This window comes from Alosa sapidissima, chromosome 18 (genome assembly GCF_018492685.1).
Source record: "Alosa sapidissima isolate fAloSap1 chromosome 18, fAloSap1.pri, whole genome shotgun sequence".
In the NCBI taxonomy this organism is placed as follows: Eukaryota; Metazoa; Chordata; class Actinopteri; order Clupeiformes; family Clupeidae; genus Alosa; species Alosa sapidissima.
The window spans coordinates 16,250,340-16,267,851 of record NC_055974.1 but is presented as its reverse complement, the minus strand read 5'-3'; the positions used below and the strand labels follow the sequence as shown (position 1 = coordinate 16,267,851).

The window sequence follows — 17,512 nt, the reverse complement described above, 5'->3', positions numbered from 1 at the left end:
CCTGAAAAGATTTGTCGACGAGGATGGGATTCGAACCCACGCGTGCAGAGCACAATGGATTAGCAGTCCATCGCCTTAACCACTCGGCCACCTCGTCTCATGTGCGCCAAAACAGATAACCATAATATTTGTAGAAACGCGACCACAACATTCTGATGGATGAAATGGTTTTAATTTTCCCCGCATGTATACTCATTTGTCCTAATGACTCAGTGTCTAATGTGGGACACCTAAGCTCCAGTGGGTGTCTACATTTCACAAAAACTGTTATGTAAGATAACATGAGCGATTGTGGTTATTTTGTTTCCTACACTATACTAATGACAAAAAATCACACAGAACACCTTCAAACATATTATTATATTATAATAAGTCTATTAAACGATTTTACCTAAATTAATTTAAAATGCAATTTAATGACTCAAATACCGGTATTTATAAAGCTAAAGGAATATCATGTTTTGTCTTGCTCCTCTCTTAGGATAGTTACGGCAGAAGCACGCACCCGCCGCATCATCCGACGTCGCCTCTGAGTTACCTTGGAGCGTTTAGCTGTTTTGAAATGTTCATAATCGGGTTTTACTGAGTATAATTGACATGGTGTCTAAATATGAATATGATGTGGCTAATTACCACCCCGACTCCAGTGGCATGGACATATCAACGAGTGCATGCGAACAGGTAACGTTATAGCCTACATCTGAGGGAGAACCACAATGCAAGCTTCAATGCAACCAGCAGCGAGCTAAGCTAGCTATGCCTTGCTGATGCGCAACACTTAAACGTTACTAATTAGCGTACGAGACAGATGATAACAGCTGTTGTTACAGTCACACACATTAACTTCTATAATGCATTTTTCGAAAAAATGTTCCGTTTTCAAAGTGATTCTGAGTGCCCTGTTCATTGTAGCGTTATTGCAGTTGATCTATCTGTCATTCCTGTCGAGATTCCACGGTAAACAACAGCGCTATAAATACTTCGAGTTGTTTGGTGGTGGGAGCAAGAGAAATGCCCACCAGACTGAGAAAAACTCTAAAAAAGAACACCTCCGGTACTCTCTGTCCACTGGCGGCATTTTCGACGCCAGCGGGCAGTACCGAGTTTATAAAAACTTGGTAAAAAGTGACTTCTCGACCAATCAAAAGCCTGGATCAGGCACAAGTACGAACACACTCGTGCTTGCTACGCACACCACCATTAACAATCTGCACCACCTAGACTCCCTGTTAGAGCGTTGGAAAAATCCCCTCTCTATTGCCATTTTTGCACACGGGCAAGATGTCAAATTTGCCACGGCGCTCGTGTACGCCCTTAGCATCTTTTGCCCTCACATCCAAGCTCTGGTGGACTTTCACCTGGTCTGCCCGTCGGAGGAAACCGCGAGTTTCCCAGAACAGGACCGAGAGCATTTCTCAGGCCTCGAAGACTGTGCTGGGGTATTTGCCAAGCTAGGCTCTCACAGAGACAAGTATAAAAACTATGCCATCGGGAGCAATATCTCCTACCCTAACAACTTACTGCGTAACGTGGCCCGCAGTGGCACAGATGCCGCCTTCATCCTGGTCATCGACATGGACATGGTTCCCAGCGATAGCTTGCACCAGCAGTTCCTCGACATGGTGGCGAGGCGGAGGCCAAATACAGAAGAAGTGTTCGTGCTCCCCGCCTTTGAGATCCGCCACACACGAAAGCTCCCCGCCACCAAGCCAGAGCTGGTGCAGCTGTACCAGGTGGGCGAGGTGAGGCCCTTCTACGAGGAGCTGTGCCCGCGGTGCCAGGCGCCCACCAACTACTCACGGTGGGTGAACCAGCACGAGCACGGGCCGGACCAGCTGGACGTGGCCTACACGCTGAACTGGGTCGACCCGTGGGAACCCTTCTATATCAGTGCTCGATCCGTGCCACTGTATGACGAGAACTTCAGGCAGTATGGATTCAACCGCATCAGCCAGGTGGGTTTGGGACACACCCACACATAAATACGAATGTGCACAAGAGCATAAGCATACACACACACACACACACACACGTGAAAAATAGTGTGTGGACATAGACATCTTTTGAGAAACGAGAAAGGCCAACAGGCGAAATAGTCAAGGCAAAATCCCACTGAAAGGCTGCCCATTGTTCATAAACAATGAACGTCTTCACATCCAGGAAACACACACATTGACAATCTTTGATGTTCACACTGAGAGGACAAAAGATTGTAATAACATTTTCATCCTCTTCTCTATCTCTCTTGCTTCCTCTGCTTTCCTCCTTTCCTTTTCATGGACCATTCCTCTCCTTGTCCTCCTGTTCTCTCCACTCTTTCTCCTTTCTCCTGTGCTGTTTTCTGTCCTCTCTTCCAGGCCTGTGAGCTGCATATAGCTGGCTACCGTTTTTCCGTGCTCAACTCGGCGTTTGTGGTGCACCGTGGCTTCAAGGTGCAGGGCGAGTTCCACAGCCGCAAAGACGAGGAGAACCGACGTAACCGTGTGCTGTTCCGCAGCTTCAAGGAAGGCCTGAAGACCAAGTACCCAACCTCTCCCAGACGTTGCTGACACACACACACACACACACACACACACTCTCTACTGTGAAGGCTTCCATTAGATAATCGATAACAAATAAATACAGCATAAAGCATTAATATGAACACAAACCACAAATAAAACAACAAAATGGCCCCCAACGATGTAAAGACAGTTGTAGAGAGGCGCAAAATTCAAAGTGGATTTATTTATTTTTTTGCCTTTTTTTATTTTGAGGAGTTGATAGTTTTTCAAACGAAGTGAGAACATATGTAAACTAGGAGATTGGTTTGAGTTTCAGGTCATTTTTACATTGATTAACAGTTACTCTGAGTCAAACACTAAATCAAAAAAACACAACTTCATTCACTTGTGTCCAGTGTGCTTGTATGCTAATAAGTTTTTTTTTTTTTTTTTTTTTTTTTTTTTTTCCAAAATATATGTTGTATATTTTCATAAATGTCTGAGTGATATCAACACATTTCATGCTTGTTAAAATGATAAAACCATGTAGCACTAATGTAGGTGGATCACCTGTTTTCACAATACAAAACAAAACAGAAAGTAGAACTGAACTGGCCAACATGGAAAACACTGTCTTTAGAGGACATACAGAGTGCCAGTTTGGCAGTGTATTTTGCCGACAGTGCATGCGTACTGTGGCCAGAGTGAAATCGGACTCAAAAAGGGGGCAGAGTCTGGCCGAAGTTAATTAGATAGATAGATAGATCAGATATTATCACTGGTTGCATGTGATTGGTTTATTCAATTTCACTTCACCAGAGAGGTCTCGCCCATTTCAAAGTTCCTGCCTTGACGTAGCTTCCCGCTTACCTATATTGCTGCAGAACTTGGGCCCAAAATGTGGAAACATAACCATGAAAACAGGAACCACCAGGTAGCAGCAGTGGATCACGACAGAGGGTTTGTGGACTCTCAGAGAAACAATGCTCTGTTCACCATCCATCTTTTAGTTGCAGCATTATGATCGATCCTTGGGATAACAGTCTAGTCTATGAACAAATACTCTCAAAGTGGCACGAAATGAGACCTGCCTGTCGAATTCGCTTGCTGATGTCTTAGAAGATACGGACAGCGGAAGATGGGGAGATCGGTCACAGCTGTGGACATTTTGTTGGACTTGCACACTGGACGACTGGAAGCTGTTTTTTTCACTCTGTGACAATTTTATTGACATTACAGCCCTCTTGAGGGTTGATGGAGCATTGTCAGTTTGCACTGCAAGTCCTTGGTGTGTCCCTTTTAGAAAATTTCAGGTGGCACGTTGGCAGTTGGCCCATTTGTTGTGCATTAGGTCTTGGAGGTGACCCCAGTCAGTGTCTGGTTGAAATGCCTTTTTGATTGACTGAGGTTAGATATTTAAGTACACTACAAACTGAGCAAATTGTGGTGATTTTATCTTTTACTTTTTTTGTGTGTTTGCACTGATGATGGTGATTTGTGGTGGGAATTTCAGATTAGTTGAACCTATGTGTTGCTTTTGTGTATTTATGTTTGGAATACACTCGTTTTTTTTTTTAAGAGATTAAAAACACTAAAGAACATATCTTGCCTTCTCCCATACATGGTTTTAAGTGTCAGATTAAACTGTTGCTATGATTAGAATTCATAGTTATTTTGTATTGTGATTTTGCTATTTATTGAGGAAACGTTCTACATATTTAGTAACAAATCGACATAAAACATCATTTTGAGGTTGCGGTACTTAATCACGTGTTGTCATGGCTTTTGAGGCACTGTTGTATTGCATTGAAAGTCTATACAATTTCTGAGGTTTTTACATGCGAGTGCTTCTATTCATTTGTAACCTTTGCAATCCTTTCCTGCAGCTGTCCTGCAGAGTTCACTTCAGTTCAGCGTTGCCCCCAATAACACTACCAGTGCTGAATGGCTCACTGCATCAACGAGCACATCAAGCCCACCACAAGTTACTGTTTGCAAAATGATTTTGTGTTGTTTTCTATTTATAGGTATGCAGTTATTTATCTGTTTGTTTGTTGATATTTTGCCTGGGTTTGGTATCTTAATAAAAGCTGTTATTATTGAACCTTGTGTTCTCTCATTTTCATTTGTTTGTTTTATTTGTGTATGTGAGAAGGAAAAGGAAATGTGCATGTGTACAATTGTGAGACTATGAGAAGGTTAATGTCCAGAGTACCTTTATATGACTCTGACTCTGCCTGGGAGTGTACATGTCTGCAGTGCACATCAAACCACAAGGTAGCCTATATGGAAGTCAGCCAGCAGGAGGCAGTAGGCCCTGTGTTTACCTTAGATGGTCTAAGCAGTAATGTAAAGGGAGTCTTCAAAAAAGTCCTGCAAACAATGCATATTATTTAGGACAATATTCAATACAGCTGTAAATGAATGCACCTTAATTAGGTTCCCAAGGCCTTTGGGAATAAAAACAGCCCCACAATAGCACAGCCCCTCCACCATAATTCTCATTAGGCATGGGGTTCTTTTCAGTATAGCCATTCTTCTATGTATGCCAAACACAACTAAAATGTTTCTAGCCAAAGAGTGCAATTTTCATTTCATCTGACAATAGACCACACTTCCAGACAAAGTCACTGTACCATTCAGTAACTCCTGCTGTTTACATTGGTAATTCAATAACTGGACAGGCTTTTCTCCTGGCATGCCCTCTAAATAATCTATTAGCAGTGAGGTCACTTTTGAAGATTTTGGGGGGGTGCCAATAATTGTGAGCAACATGTTTTAGTTAAAAATATTTATTTTTTTATGAGATTTTCCTTTTTCTCAAAATACATTTGCTTCCTTCAAGGTTGGATTTTTTTTATTGTGAGATTACAATAAATCACCAACAGATCATTTTTTATACCGGTTTTTAGTCAACTTAGCAGAGGTGGCAATAATTCTGGAGGGTACTGTACATACACTAGACTATCGGACAAATTGACAATCACACACATGCATCCACACGCAGACACACACACAAACACGCACAACGTTTCAAGAGTGGGGTATGGAGTAAGAGATGTAGACAAATTGACAAGTATGATTTATTTTCACGGAACGGATGTACAGGACTGAGCGGCAGTCATATTTTGTACCGCTATGCGGTTGGAGAACAGGCGTTATGTAAATGTCAGCTATTCATCAGGCTTATGCTCCTATGATTAGTGGTTTTGGCACTTTGAATTGGACTTTGCACTTCATTAAAAAACGATGTCATGTTTGCAAGGTTTTAGAACACTTTTACTTCACAGCGTTTGTGACAGTCACTCAGTCAATTTTAGCAGAGACGTTAAGTCTGAGTGAAACACCTTCTATTACTCATCAATAATTCTAGCCTCTTTGTCGTCACGGAATGTCATTAAAAAAACAAGTACATATTGATATCCCACAATCTTAAAGGTGCTCTAAGCGATGCCACACGTTTTTTAGGCTAAAACATTTTATGTCACTGCAAACATCACCTAATCAACCGCTAGCTGTGTCCTGAATACACGAAAAAAACCCCGATCTCTGTGGACAGCCCAGGCTCCAAAAACGGCAACAAAAACAACCTGGGCAAACCTAGCTGATAAAAACATAACAAACTGTTCCAGCAAATCAAAGACGAGATGCGCGTTAAGGAGAGTTTCAATTGCTGTGAGCTAGCTGTTTTCTTTGAAAGTCAACAGAAGTGACGTTACCCAGCATTGCTTAGGGCACCTTTAACAGAAAGAGAAAGTATAATAAAAGTATACTCATCAACCTTCTGGTTTCAGTGTAAGCACTTCATTATCATGCACCACAGTAACTGAAAGTACAAGGACAGTTCATGAAAGATACTAATCAGTTTCTCATTTGCTATGGAACATTGCCAGGCATGTTGTTCTTCCAGCAAAACATCTCCATGTCAAACTCCAAAACAAAACTAAATAGCCCTCACTGATCACTGAAAAAGATTAAATGTCAATCTAATAATTCAAAAGAAAAAACACATATGCATATACATAGTTGTGTCCAGTCAGATTAAGATTAATGTATGAAAGACAATAAATAACCTATGATGTGTGTAGTTATTTGTGAAATAAACATCACACCACCACATCTTTGCTAGTTTGTAGCCAACGCAGTTATATACCAGATGAGCACACTGTTTAAATAGCAAATGAACTTGCACACCCATGGGCATGCTGGTGAAAAATGAGGTGTGGTTCAGTGCATCGATGACACATCACATTTTTTATGCCACTGAAAATGATAACAACACTGACCAAGAAGAAAAAAAAGCCTAAGTCTAAGTCTAGAGGTAACATGAAGTCAGTGCAGGCTCGGACTGGTAATCTGTACAACCGGGCAAATGCCCGGTGGGCCGGTCCACGTGTGGGCCGGTGACCTCCGGGATTTTTTTTTTTTTAGCCTATTTGCGGCCCGTCGTGTAGGCCTAGGCCTAGCCTATAAATGCAGTTGCATCCATTTGGCTTGGGGGGGTGACAGGTCAATCATGTTGCCCTCTTCATAACAGGTTCAGTGTGTTACGATCGCGCCCCCCTGCCCCACCCCTCAAGTGGATTTGTCCAAGCAGCCGCTAGGTTTGTGGGGAAATATATCCATATACGAGTGCATGGTAGACTGGGCTGTGTAAGTACCCTCCGCTGGCTGATGTTCACATCATCGCAGTTTAACCGTAAACAGCAATCAGAGGTCTAGTTTTATTCCATAAATATGGAATTATGGAAGTTAGTTGCACGCGCTACCACGAGCTTCCATTTACTGCACCATGTAAGGCATGTAGTGCGGTTCTGTCAACATAAAGAAACTACGGGTAGCCTACATTTTTCGCACAACTTGGTGGAAAAGTGTAGCACAGGTTAAAGAAAACCCATTAATTTTTGGAGCTGATCCTACTCAAAAGGAACTTTAAAGTATTTCCTATATAGTAGCCTAGGCATACAATAATACAATAATCGCGAGTCGATGCAAAGTTATGAAAGTTTCAACTGGTAGGTTAGCAGGCACGTGCAGAGAAGGGGGGCTACAGGGGCTCTAGCACTTGCCCTTTTGCCCCTTTTATGTCCAAGTGCCCTTTTGACAAGAACCGTTTTTTACTTTTTAAAATGTGTAATACTTCCGCTAGTTCCAACGTGAATATTCGCTAAAATGTCTCATTAATAGTTTGAAATTAGAAATTTACAAAAATAAAAATTTTCTGTGTTAATTGAAATGCCTTGCGGCCACCAATCCGTGACGTCATACATTCAGTGAACTCTCAAAAGATGCACGCAGGCACAGTGCTGCAGGAGACGTTTGGGAGCACGGTAAAGTCAATTGGCAGTTAGCCTATCTGAACATGCAATAGTATTCAGCTTAGAGATAGAGAATAAAATGTTTAAAGTTGTTTCATGTTTAATGAAGTAGGCTATCAAACCCGTTTTAACCATGTCATGGTCCATCCATTTCAGTAACCTGGCAGCTTTGAAAATCTAAGGCTGAACGTTCATAGGCCTAACATATTCTGTTTAGGTGACTATGTTATAGTAGCTTAGGTTAGTAGACCTAGTTCATAAAACAGAGTAGGTAAACCTTTTCTAAATCGTCATAAGCCGACGACATAGGCTACTGTAGTTGTTTAACTAACCCAACTCCACACGTTCTCTGTTTACAGTAGGCTACATTACGCATAATTTCACTCAGTGGCCACACGCACAGCACGTGAATCTGCAAGACACCAGCTTGCTAATGAGTTCACTGTGATAAACATTAAAATTATAGCCTGACAAGCCAGACTAGGCAATAAATTTGCTGCCGCTAGGGTGCGTCTAGATTTCTAGGCTATTAAAAATTAGCTTTGAATTTAATCAATAAGATGTAGCCTTATAGCCTATGATCTCTGTGTAGACAATAGCCTAATGAAAACTGAAAAGACCTATCTATCTGTGCCCTGGCTACAGTAGGCCTACAGTACATGCACTCCTATTGAATTTTCAGAACCAAGGAGAGAAATGAGAAAAATGTGTTACAGCTCTGTCATGTAGCCTATGTATTCTCTATTGGGTTTTAATCAAAATTAAGTTTTAAATAAAGTTAACACATTTTTTTTCCATGTGCCCTTTTTTTAAATTTGAGCCCCTGCCCCTTGAAAGGTCTCTGCACGCCCCTGTAGGTTAGTAACGAAGGTAGCCTAATTTTGCAAAATGTGATGACAGCACACAAACTTGGGCAAAAACGTTAAGTAGGCCTATACACTTGTGGTGATAGCCTACAGTTAATGTGAATCGCGGACTAGGCCTATAACCAAAGTAAAGGAGCACCAAATAAAGGCTGTGGTTGTGTTTCTACAAAACGTAATTTCTGTCAACTATGACGAGGTCCATACAGTAGCCTATATTTTTCATTTAGTCAAGCAGTGTCATGTGGTTTTAATGCATGCAGTAACATGACGTGAGACAGACAGAAGATGAGCCTGTCTTTAGTAGCCTATCCCTGAATCCTGTCCCTCTCAAATCACTTTAAAATGGTGTGATTAGCAACCAGAATTAGAAAAAAAAAATCCCAGAGAGAGACACCCCCGGACACCCGTGTTATTGTGATTAGGCTATAGGTCCAAATCTAAATGTTTGGGTTCAGCTTATGAAGTGTTGCTACAGCATAATACTATGTGTTTGTTATTTATGGGGGTAATCAGGGGGGGATTTTGTTCCCAGTCCGACCCTGAGTCAGTGGATGCAACAGCTAACATTAGCAGTCATTGACAAACACTGGAAATTTGCTCTATCTATACCCGTTTTTCAGAATTTATGTGACTGTTTATTTCCTCCACTGTACCCATACGTGTTGACTATGTGTTCAGTGTGAAAGTCTGAAGAAGAGCACAACTTTACGTACATTAAATGTTAAACAGGAGCTGTTTTGGTGTGTTAGTTTCTTGTAACTTTTTTATATGCACTGTTATATGCCACATTCTATCTCTGACCAGTTGGCATCATCATGTACGCTCTCTCTCTCTCTCTGTTTGGAAAGAATGACTAATCTTTTGTAGTAGTAGCCGTGTGCAGACAGACCCTCTTTCACCAAGAATGTTTGTTTCGTCTTCATGCAATTACTGACACAAGTATTATTTGTCTCTACAATTACAGTTCCAGAGGAAAATACTATATACTTTATAAATACTAAATGCCCCAAGCATGCATGAGCTAAAGGACTACTGCAAAGGATGAGAGATAAATGCATAAATAGAAAGAATTCAACTTACATCTCTGAAATCACGTGATCTGTACGTAGGTGGGGTTTACCAAAACAAGATTATCAAGAATAATCCTAACACACTCACCTGAGCTCACCTTCAGAACACATGTAAGCAATTTCACACCATTCTTACTATTTTTGTAAACAGTTTCTTATGTATTTTTATGTGATTTGTTTTGAAAACTGAAGCCGTTAGAGTTTATGAAGTAATTCATTATGCCAAAAATAAGAATAATTGTTTTACTCTTAAATAACAAAGTAAAACATCTGTAAAACAACAGTTTAACAATGAACTATTAACTTATAGAGTGCTGCTCACTGGGCGTTTGACTAGGGTCATTATCATTGAGTTACACATTTTTGAATCTGGGAAAGTCTTTCTGCTAAAATTTTACTAGTTTCAGACCCATGGGTTATGTGTGTCACGTCATCATGGATGTGATTTTGTACTGCTTTGTGATTGTCTGTTTAAGGCCAATCTTTGTAACTTGTCTGAGTGCGGTTTGTGGTAAGATCCTCATTACTCAGTTCACAGAGCACTCTTTGGGGTTAGTACTATTGTTTCCGAGTACGTCTTAGTTGGGCAAAAGGGGGATTCTGTGAAATAGTTGCCCTGTCATTCAACAGAATAGACAGATAGGTCATAGCCAGAGTGTAACGGCTTGTTCTTTACGGCTGAAGAGTTACAGCTCTACTGTGTTTCTCTGGAGCTCTGAGGAGTGTTAACTATTTGGGTGTTAATACTCTACGAGGGCCCTATCGAGCCCTGTGGTCGGGCATTTTGGCCCTAAAAGGAAATATATGTGTGCGCGCACAGTTTGGGATTACTTCAAGAATCTTGACTAGTATCACTATCACTGAGTAATCATTCGGTGTTGTCTTTTATGTCTTTTAATTATTACATTTTAAGAAAGGAATTACTGTTTCTTTATAGGTTTTCTTAAAAAAACGGGATAAACGCTTATCCAGTGTTTTGAAAATTTGGATACAATGTTTACATGTGCAGATACAAAACTAAGATACTTTAAAATCCCAACTACTGAAGTGCATGTAAATGTGGTGATTGAAACAGGGTTTCAATAGAATGGTTTATTGGTCCACAAGATTTCAAGAACAGCATGGACATATTTTGTGGATCTCAGTGAAGTTTAGAAAATCTTGCATTTGTGTTGATATGGATAATGATGTTTTTAAGCTTCGTTTTACCATTAGGGGTAAAATGTGCGCATGTGTGGTAGGAGATGTAAGCACACACACAATCAGTTCTCAGTTACACTCATTCATCTGGCATCAATGTAAAATGTCTCTGAATTGATTGTTTGTAACTTAGCTTATCTAATAATAGAATATTAACTAAGGTTATCTAAGTAACTCAACAGTGTGGTATTTTATCCCTTTAGCTTTCTGTCACACCCTTTTTGGGCATTTTCTTTTTCATGTAAATCTTACAGGCTCTAATGTGTCAATTTACATCTGAACAAACAGGGCCCAAATGTGCTACAAGGCATTAGGTGCACTTAAATGAGGCCCAACATACTAACATTTCTGTTTGGAGTGGCCATCTGGTGGTATCCCTATGCACTAGCCTTGAATGTCAACATGCTCCATGAATTCAAGTAGGGAAATGTCAAGTGAGTTGATGAAAGAAAAACTGAGATTCTGAACTGATTGAAGAAATATGAATGCAGAATCTCCTGAGTATCTAGTTTCTAGTCATGTATTCTTTTTTTTATCCTTATCAGAGAAGAGCTGGTGGCCAGAGGTGGGTCAGTCTGGAGATTACAGCACACATTACAGGAGATTACAGTGTCTGTTTACAGTGCACTATATGTCAAATTATCACAAATCCAGAGTACTGGTATGTGTTTTTTGGTGAAATTATAATTCCACATAATTTTTTTTTGTTTTGAAATTCAGACCCTTAAAGCAGTTCAGATCAAAGGTTATATTTGAGGTAAAAGACATGAGGTTTACAAAGTGTTGCTGGAATAGGGCAAGGAGAGGCCTTGGGAGGCGTGATTTGCTGTTTACAAGCAGTTACAAGAAGAGGGGATGGAGGACTTGAGAGGCATTTTTTAGTTTTGCAAAGCAGGTGGCAACACCATGCAGTGTTATATCATGTAGGCCTACCTCAATTCGGTAGGTCTACATATAGTTTTATAGCCTGACGTAGCCATACTCAATTCTAGTCAGAATATGACTCAGATACTGCTTCATTGGGTCGTAATTATGGGGCGTGTTTCAACCGATACAGGGGGGGAATGCCTCTGCACTCAATTGAATAGACCTAACCAATCAGAGCAACGAAATAACTTACCGTGAGATGTAGGAAGAACACACAAACCATCCTTCTTCTCCACAAATGCCTTAACATTGTTTTCTGGTCTTTTGTAAAAGTTATTGTCCCGTCAATATCTCCAACAACACTCATTAGCGAAATCTAAGAAATACGTAGTAGGGTAGGCTATTAAGAAAAAACTGATAGCCTATATCCCCTCTGTTTTTAAAAATAATTCTGTTGAACGCTGATATGCTACAAACATGTTATAAACAGCTGGGAAAGGCTGTCGCAAATCCCTCGAACAGTTGGTCAATCAGAGATTTCAAACGAACGAGGGAACAACATGTCACAATGCAACACGCTGTTTTCCCTTGATGAAAGTGAAACCATGAGTTTTCCCACATCTCAACTTTGGCCAAAGTTTTCAGAAATAATCATTTTCAGTGATAAAACCTCATTAAAATAATATGCATTTTGGGGTCTTAGAAGCTTTTTAGAAGAGAGTTTTTGTTGCAAACATAATCAACCTAAGCATGCTCAGATGACGTGATAGACGAGGCGCTGTTGCTCACCTGTCCATCATCGTAAAGCCCAATTTGATTGGTCCGCCGGATCTAGGGCGAGCATAGTTGGTCCTCAATGGAGCAATGCCAGACCGAACTTCCCAACCTCAAATGTTGTGGGCGGGACTAAGTTCGGACTGGCACCCAGGCTATGTTTTTTCAAGAATATAAAATGTATACAAATGTAGGTTACACTATTTGCGTGTTAAAATCAACATTTTCTATAAACAGAACTCCGCATTAATCATATCCACTGTGTGTTGTCTTTTAGGAAGGAATACCCATGGCATACCGGTGAGTAACAAACATTCTGTTTATAGATTATTTTATAGATATGTTGGCTAATGTACATATCACTTACGATTACACCAATAATTTTCAGCAACTTCATAAAAGGCCCAATAGAAGCCCTTAATCTGACAAAAAGAGGAAGTCATACCTGCTACAGACTTGAGACAACAAGAGAATATCTTCATGATAAGCAGTGGAAATGTCATGATGAAAGTTCAACATCACGTAATGCAAAAATCAGACGATGGAGATATGGAGAGGAGAACAGAAACAAACTCAACAAAACTATTTTGCTGGTAGGTGAAACAGGATCAGGGAAGACCACTCTCATCAATGCCTTAGTCAATTACATGATAGGAGTGAAATTTGAAGAAAAAGTGTGGTTCGAGATCACAGAGGAGGATAGTGAAAAACAGTCTGCATCCCAAACATCGGCTGTCACAGTGTACGAGGTCCATGATGTGAAGCAGTTGATTTCTTTGACCATAATTGACACCCCAGGATATGGAGACACACAAGGTGTGGAGCATGACAAGACCATCGCTGACAGTTTACGTGAGCTGTTTGAGTCATATAGAGGAATTGATCGAATTGACGCCGTTGGTCTTGTGGTCAAAGCATCACAGAATCGAGTGACGGACGCCCAGCGTTACATCTTTGAATCAGTTCTGTCCTTATTTGGCAAAGATATAGAAGATAACATAGTGATCCTCATTACACACTCGGATGGACTGCCCCCTACAGGTGCTCTTGATGCCATCAAAAATGCAGATACAAGATGTGCCAAGCATAAGCATGGGGAACCAATTCATTTTCTATTCAACAACCGACAGAATCAGCCACACAAGGAACATCAAGCTAAACTTTACAAAAGAATTTGGAACTCAGGAGAAGAGAGCGCCGAGGATCTTTTAAAGTTTTTACAACGAGTCAAAGGACAAAGCCTGAGGATGACGGGAGATGTTCTAAAGCAGAGAATGCAACTTGAGGCAATCCTATGTGACTTGTTTACAACCATTAACTTGGTGGACGAGGACGAGAAAGAAGAGGAGCGCATCAATGGCATTGTGAGAGAAAACAAGGCAAAACTAGACAAGAATGAGAGCTTTACATATATTGCCAAGGAGACAAAGATGAAGAAAGTTCCAATAAAGGATCACTTTAAATTCTGCTATGAAAAGGCAATGTGCTGTGATGTGTGCAAAAAGAACTGCCATTTCCCTGGCTGTACATGGGTAGTAAGGCTAAATTGGTGTTCTGTGATGTCAGGTAATATGTGCACAGTTTGTGGATGCTCCTATAAAGCTCACACAAAAGAGGACAAACTCTACATGCCAGTCACCGAAGAAGTCGAGAAAACAAATGAAGATTTAAAGAGAGAGATTCAAGATGTTTATGGGAAACATGTGGACATACAAGAGAACATTGAGAAGAGGCTAACTGAAAATAGACAGCGAATGTCCCAACTGTTGGAAGAAGCATACAGAGGCATCATTGATCTGGATGAAATAGCCCTGCATCAGGAATCTCTGAACTTCCATGTTGATTTTGATATGCTGATTACAAAGCTGAGTGAAACCGGTCAAACTGAAAAGGTTCTGAAACTGAAAGAAATAAATGATAGGGCTCCGACTGACAAGTATTCAAGTGGATTTCGGGGGAAATTTCAGAAAACAGATTAGTATTTCTGAAACTTTACATTGATCATAAAGCTTCTCATGTCCCAGACGACACACAGCTCTTTCGGTCCTTTCCACCTGATGATTCCTTGGTCTCTGCACGGATCTCTGATTGCCTCTCAGACAAATCTACATGGATGAAGGCATGCCACCTCCAGCTAAACATCTCAAAAACCAAACTGCTGGTCTTCCCAGCTAAACCTACTACATCATCACATCAAAATCAAAATTGACCCCGTCTGTTGCACCTACCAGGGCTGCAAGAAATGTAGGAGTTACCTCGGTTGCCAGGTCGTGTCGTTTCACACTCTACAACATACGGAAAATCAGGACTTGCCTGACTCAATACCCAACTCATGGTACAGGCCATAGTCATCTCACGACTTTACTACTGTAATGCTCTCCTGACAAGTCTCCCAGCCTGCACGGTGAAACCCCTTCAGATGATCCAGAACACGGTGGCACGCTTGGTCTTCAACCAACTCAAAAGGGCACGTTACCCTGCTGCTCACTCAGCTACACTGGCTACCTGTGGCCGCCCGCATTAAATTTAACGCTTGCCTATAAAGTACTCTCTAGTTCTACTCCCACTTACTTGAATGCCCTCATACAGGCATATGTTACCTACTGACCGTTGCGCTCTGCCATTCGTACGCTTAGGGCAATCCAAACTTTATTCATCTGTTGTTCCCTGTTGGTGGAATGCGCTACCAGTTCCAACCAGAGCAGGAGCGTCCTTCACTATACTTCTTCAGAGAGTATCTCCTCTCGTAGCACTACCTACCTACTTGCTAATTCTAGCACTTATTCTAGCACCACCTGACTACAACTGACACTTGACTGTATGGAAGTAGCACTGACTGGTGCACTAACTTGTCCTTATTGTACTCTACCTTGATTGTTTCCCTTGTTGGGAGTCGCTTTGGTTAAAGAGCGTCAGCCAAATGAAATGTAATGTAATGTAATGCAATGTAATAATCAGGGCATCAGATAATAATTAAAGGCATCATTTGTAATATTGTAATTTATTTTGTTGTGTGAGTAGACCTTGCCTGTCTATGAACATATCTCTTTTGTATCTTTTTGTAGATGGCAAACAATCAGCATATTTCTATAAAGACTTTTCTTTTTCAGTATTCAAAAGACAAGCTCTTGCCATTGATGTATGTTTCATGCTGTAATCAAGGATGTATGTCTGATTTTGAGATCAATAGGAAGAAATGAATGAATTATCCCAAAAAAACGTCAAGTATTTTTACGTTTTATCTCACATTGTGATTCCATATGACAATGGGGGTGGGGCCCCACAAGGATAACATGGAACTAGGGCTGAAACGATTCATCGAGTTACTCGAATAACTCGATTACAAAAATTACTCGAGGCAAAAACCCTGCTTCGAAGCCTCGTTAAATTCCTATGACGCGCACTATACGCGCAGGAATCTGATTGTTCCACACGGACAGTTGTTCAGGAAGCACACCACTAGCGCGTGAATCGTGATACATTCTGAATTTAGCTGGCGCGATTGCGAAGTCAAGATGTCCATAAATGGCAGATAATGTCTAAAGTTTTCAAGTAAAAGGTACTCATAAAGGTAAAGAACAAGCATCTGAACCAAAAACATCCACTCCATGCTGTTTCACCAAGCGTCAATAAAGTAGGCTATCTATCTATCTATGTAGCCTATAGCCTACATTGATGTTGGCTGATTTTAATCACAAACTGTATTTGTAGCGATGTCGTGATATAATCAATGTTTAGCTTTGATGTTTTTAAGTAGTAAACTTATTCACGTTCAATTGCAAGACAGTATGCCTAAAAAAGAACCCCTTATACACATGCATGCACCCTCATCTTTCCTCACGCACAGCACGTGAACACACACATACAGGTTGCCAGGTTACCATAGCAAATAGGCTCACCCCAGAAATTATTTTTTGGTAGCCTAATGGTAAAATTATTTGTTAGTAGCCTAATGGTAGGCTGTTTTTTAATAATGGTAAAATTATTTGTTAGTAGCCTAATGCCAAATGCTGCAGGTGTAAAAAAATCTATATAAAACAGATATTTCCTTTGATGTCAGATCTAGATTACAGCATAAAACTCGTTGTGCATATTAATAGCCTACATTAAATTGCGTTCCCTCTTCTCCCTCCCAGCACTTCACAACATAGTATGGACAGCTTTGTTCGCCCAGCTAAGTCATGCACAAGAGGTTGCAATTTTATAGAGAGCATTTTGAACATTATTTAATTGTTGGCACTGGCACTTATAAACACTAAATGGGTAAAATGGGCTTAGTTTTGGAGCCAAATGTTGGAGTTAGAATAAATACCTCTGTGCCAATTGCTTGATCATTTTACAGCAATGTCATTTTTGTTATGCATTATTTGTTTTGGTTGTTTAAAAATGCAAATAAGAAAATCTGATTAATCGATCGATAAAGTGCTAGATTAATCGATTACAAAAAGAATCGATAGCTGCAGCCCTACATGGAACCATTGTTTTTCATTTTGATCTGTAGGGTAGAGTTTTCTGTGAATATTTTGAGAACCGTAGGGCCTAGGATGACCAATCTTTTGCGTATGCCCTTTGAAACTTCTATATTTATGGTTCATGGTTCTCCTTTCATTTTTTCGACCACACATTGCACCCCACCTTGGTGTAATGATGCCATTACCACCCACTCCCTCTCTAACGCTGAGTCCAAATCTGGGACATGGCAGTTTAACTTCATTGGTTTTGGGCCCTTAAGCACTGGATTCAAGCCTGCACCCTTAAACATGGGAAGCAGATAGGAGGTTAGAGGGCTAAAACACATGAGACATGAGTGTACCTGTCACTACCACCTCTTTGAAGATGTCAGGGTCAGGGAGTGAAGTTTTCTCACTGCACAGCTCCATACGAGCTGGCAGATCCGGCGATTTTTCACATAGATCTGCCATTTGTCAAGGTCA

General features: G+C 40.7%; 2 protein-coding genes, 1 long non-coding RNA gene and 1 other non-coding gene across 6 annotated transcripts; 3 read left to right on the top strand and 1 right to left on the bottom strand.

Annotated features, from left to right (window-relative positions):
- Positions 1–15: 15 nt before the first annotated feature.
- Positions 16–97, bottom strand: trnas-gcu. The gene has a single exon. It is a non-coding gene; the product is annotated as a tRNA-Ser (tRNA).
- Positions 98–492: 395 nt separating this feature from the next.
- LOC121689523 lies at positions 493–4,587 on the top strand. The gene is made up of 2 exons (XR_006024803.1): positions 493–681; positions 4,370–4,587. It is a non-coding gene; the product is annotated as an uncharacterized LOC121689523 (long non-coding RNA).
- On the top strand, positions 676–4,587 carry b4gat1 (beta-1,4-glucuronyltransferase 1). Its single transcript, XM_042069272.1, has 2 exons — positions 676–1,955; positions 2,358–4,587. The coding sequence occupies exons 1-2, from the start codon at positions 852–854 to the stop codon at positions 2,547–2,549; spliced, it is 1,296 nt and encodes a 431-aa protein (XP_041925206.1). The 5' UTR covers positions 676–851; the 3' UTR covers positions 2,550–4,587.
- Positions 4,588–7,057: 2,470 nt separating this feature from the next.
- LOC121689421 lies at positions 7,058–15,824 on the top strand. Of its 3 annotated transcripts, XM_042069226.1 has the most exons (4): positions 11,269–11,371; positions 11,483–11,598; positions 12,856–12,878; positions 12,967–15,824. In XM_042069226.1, the coding sequence occupies exons 1-4, from the start codon at positions 11,332–11,334 to the stop codon at positions 14,555–14,557; spliced, it is 1,770 nt and encodes a 589-aa protein (XP_041925160.1). In that variant the 5' UTR covers positions 11,269–11,331; the 3' UTR covers positions 14,558–15,824. The 3 variants fall into 3 exon arrangements, with proteins under 3 accessions (XP_041925163.1, XP_041925162.1, XP_041925160.1); XM_042069229.1 differs by lacking the exons at positions 11,269–11,371; positions 11,483–11,598 and adding an exon at positions 7,058–7,062; XM_042069228.1 differs by lacking the exons at positions 11,269–11,371; positions 11,483–11,598 and adding an exon at positions 9,809–9,848.
- The last annotated feature ends 1,688 nt before the right edge of the window (positions 15,825–17,512 follow it).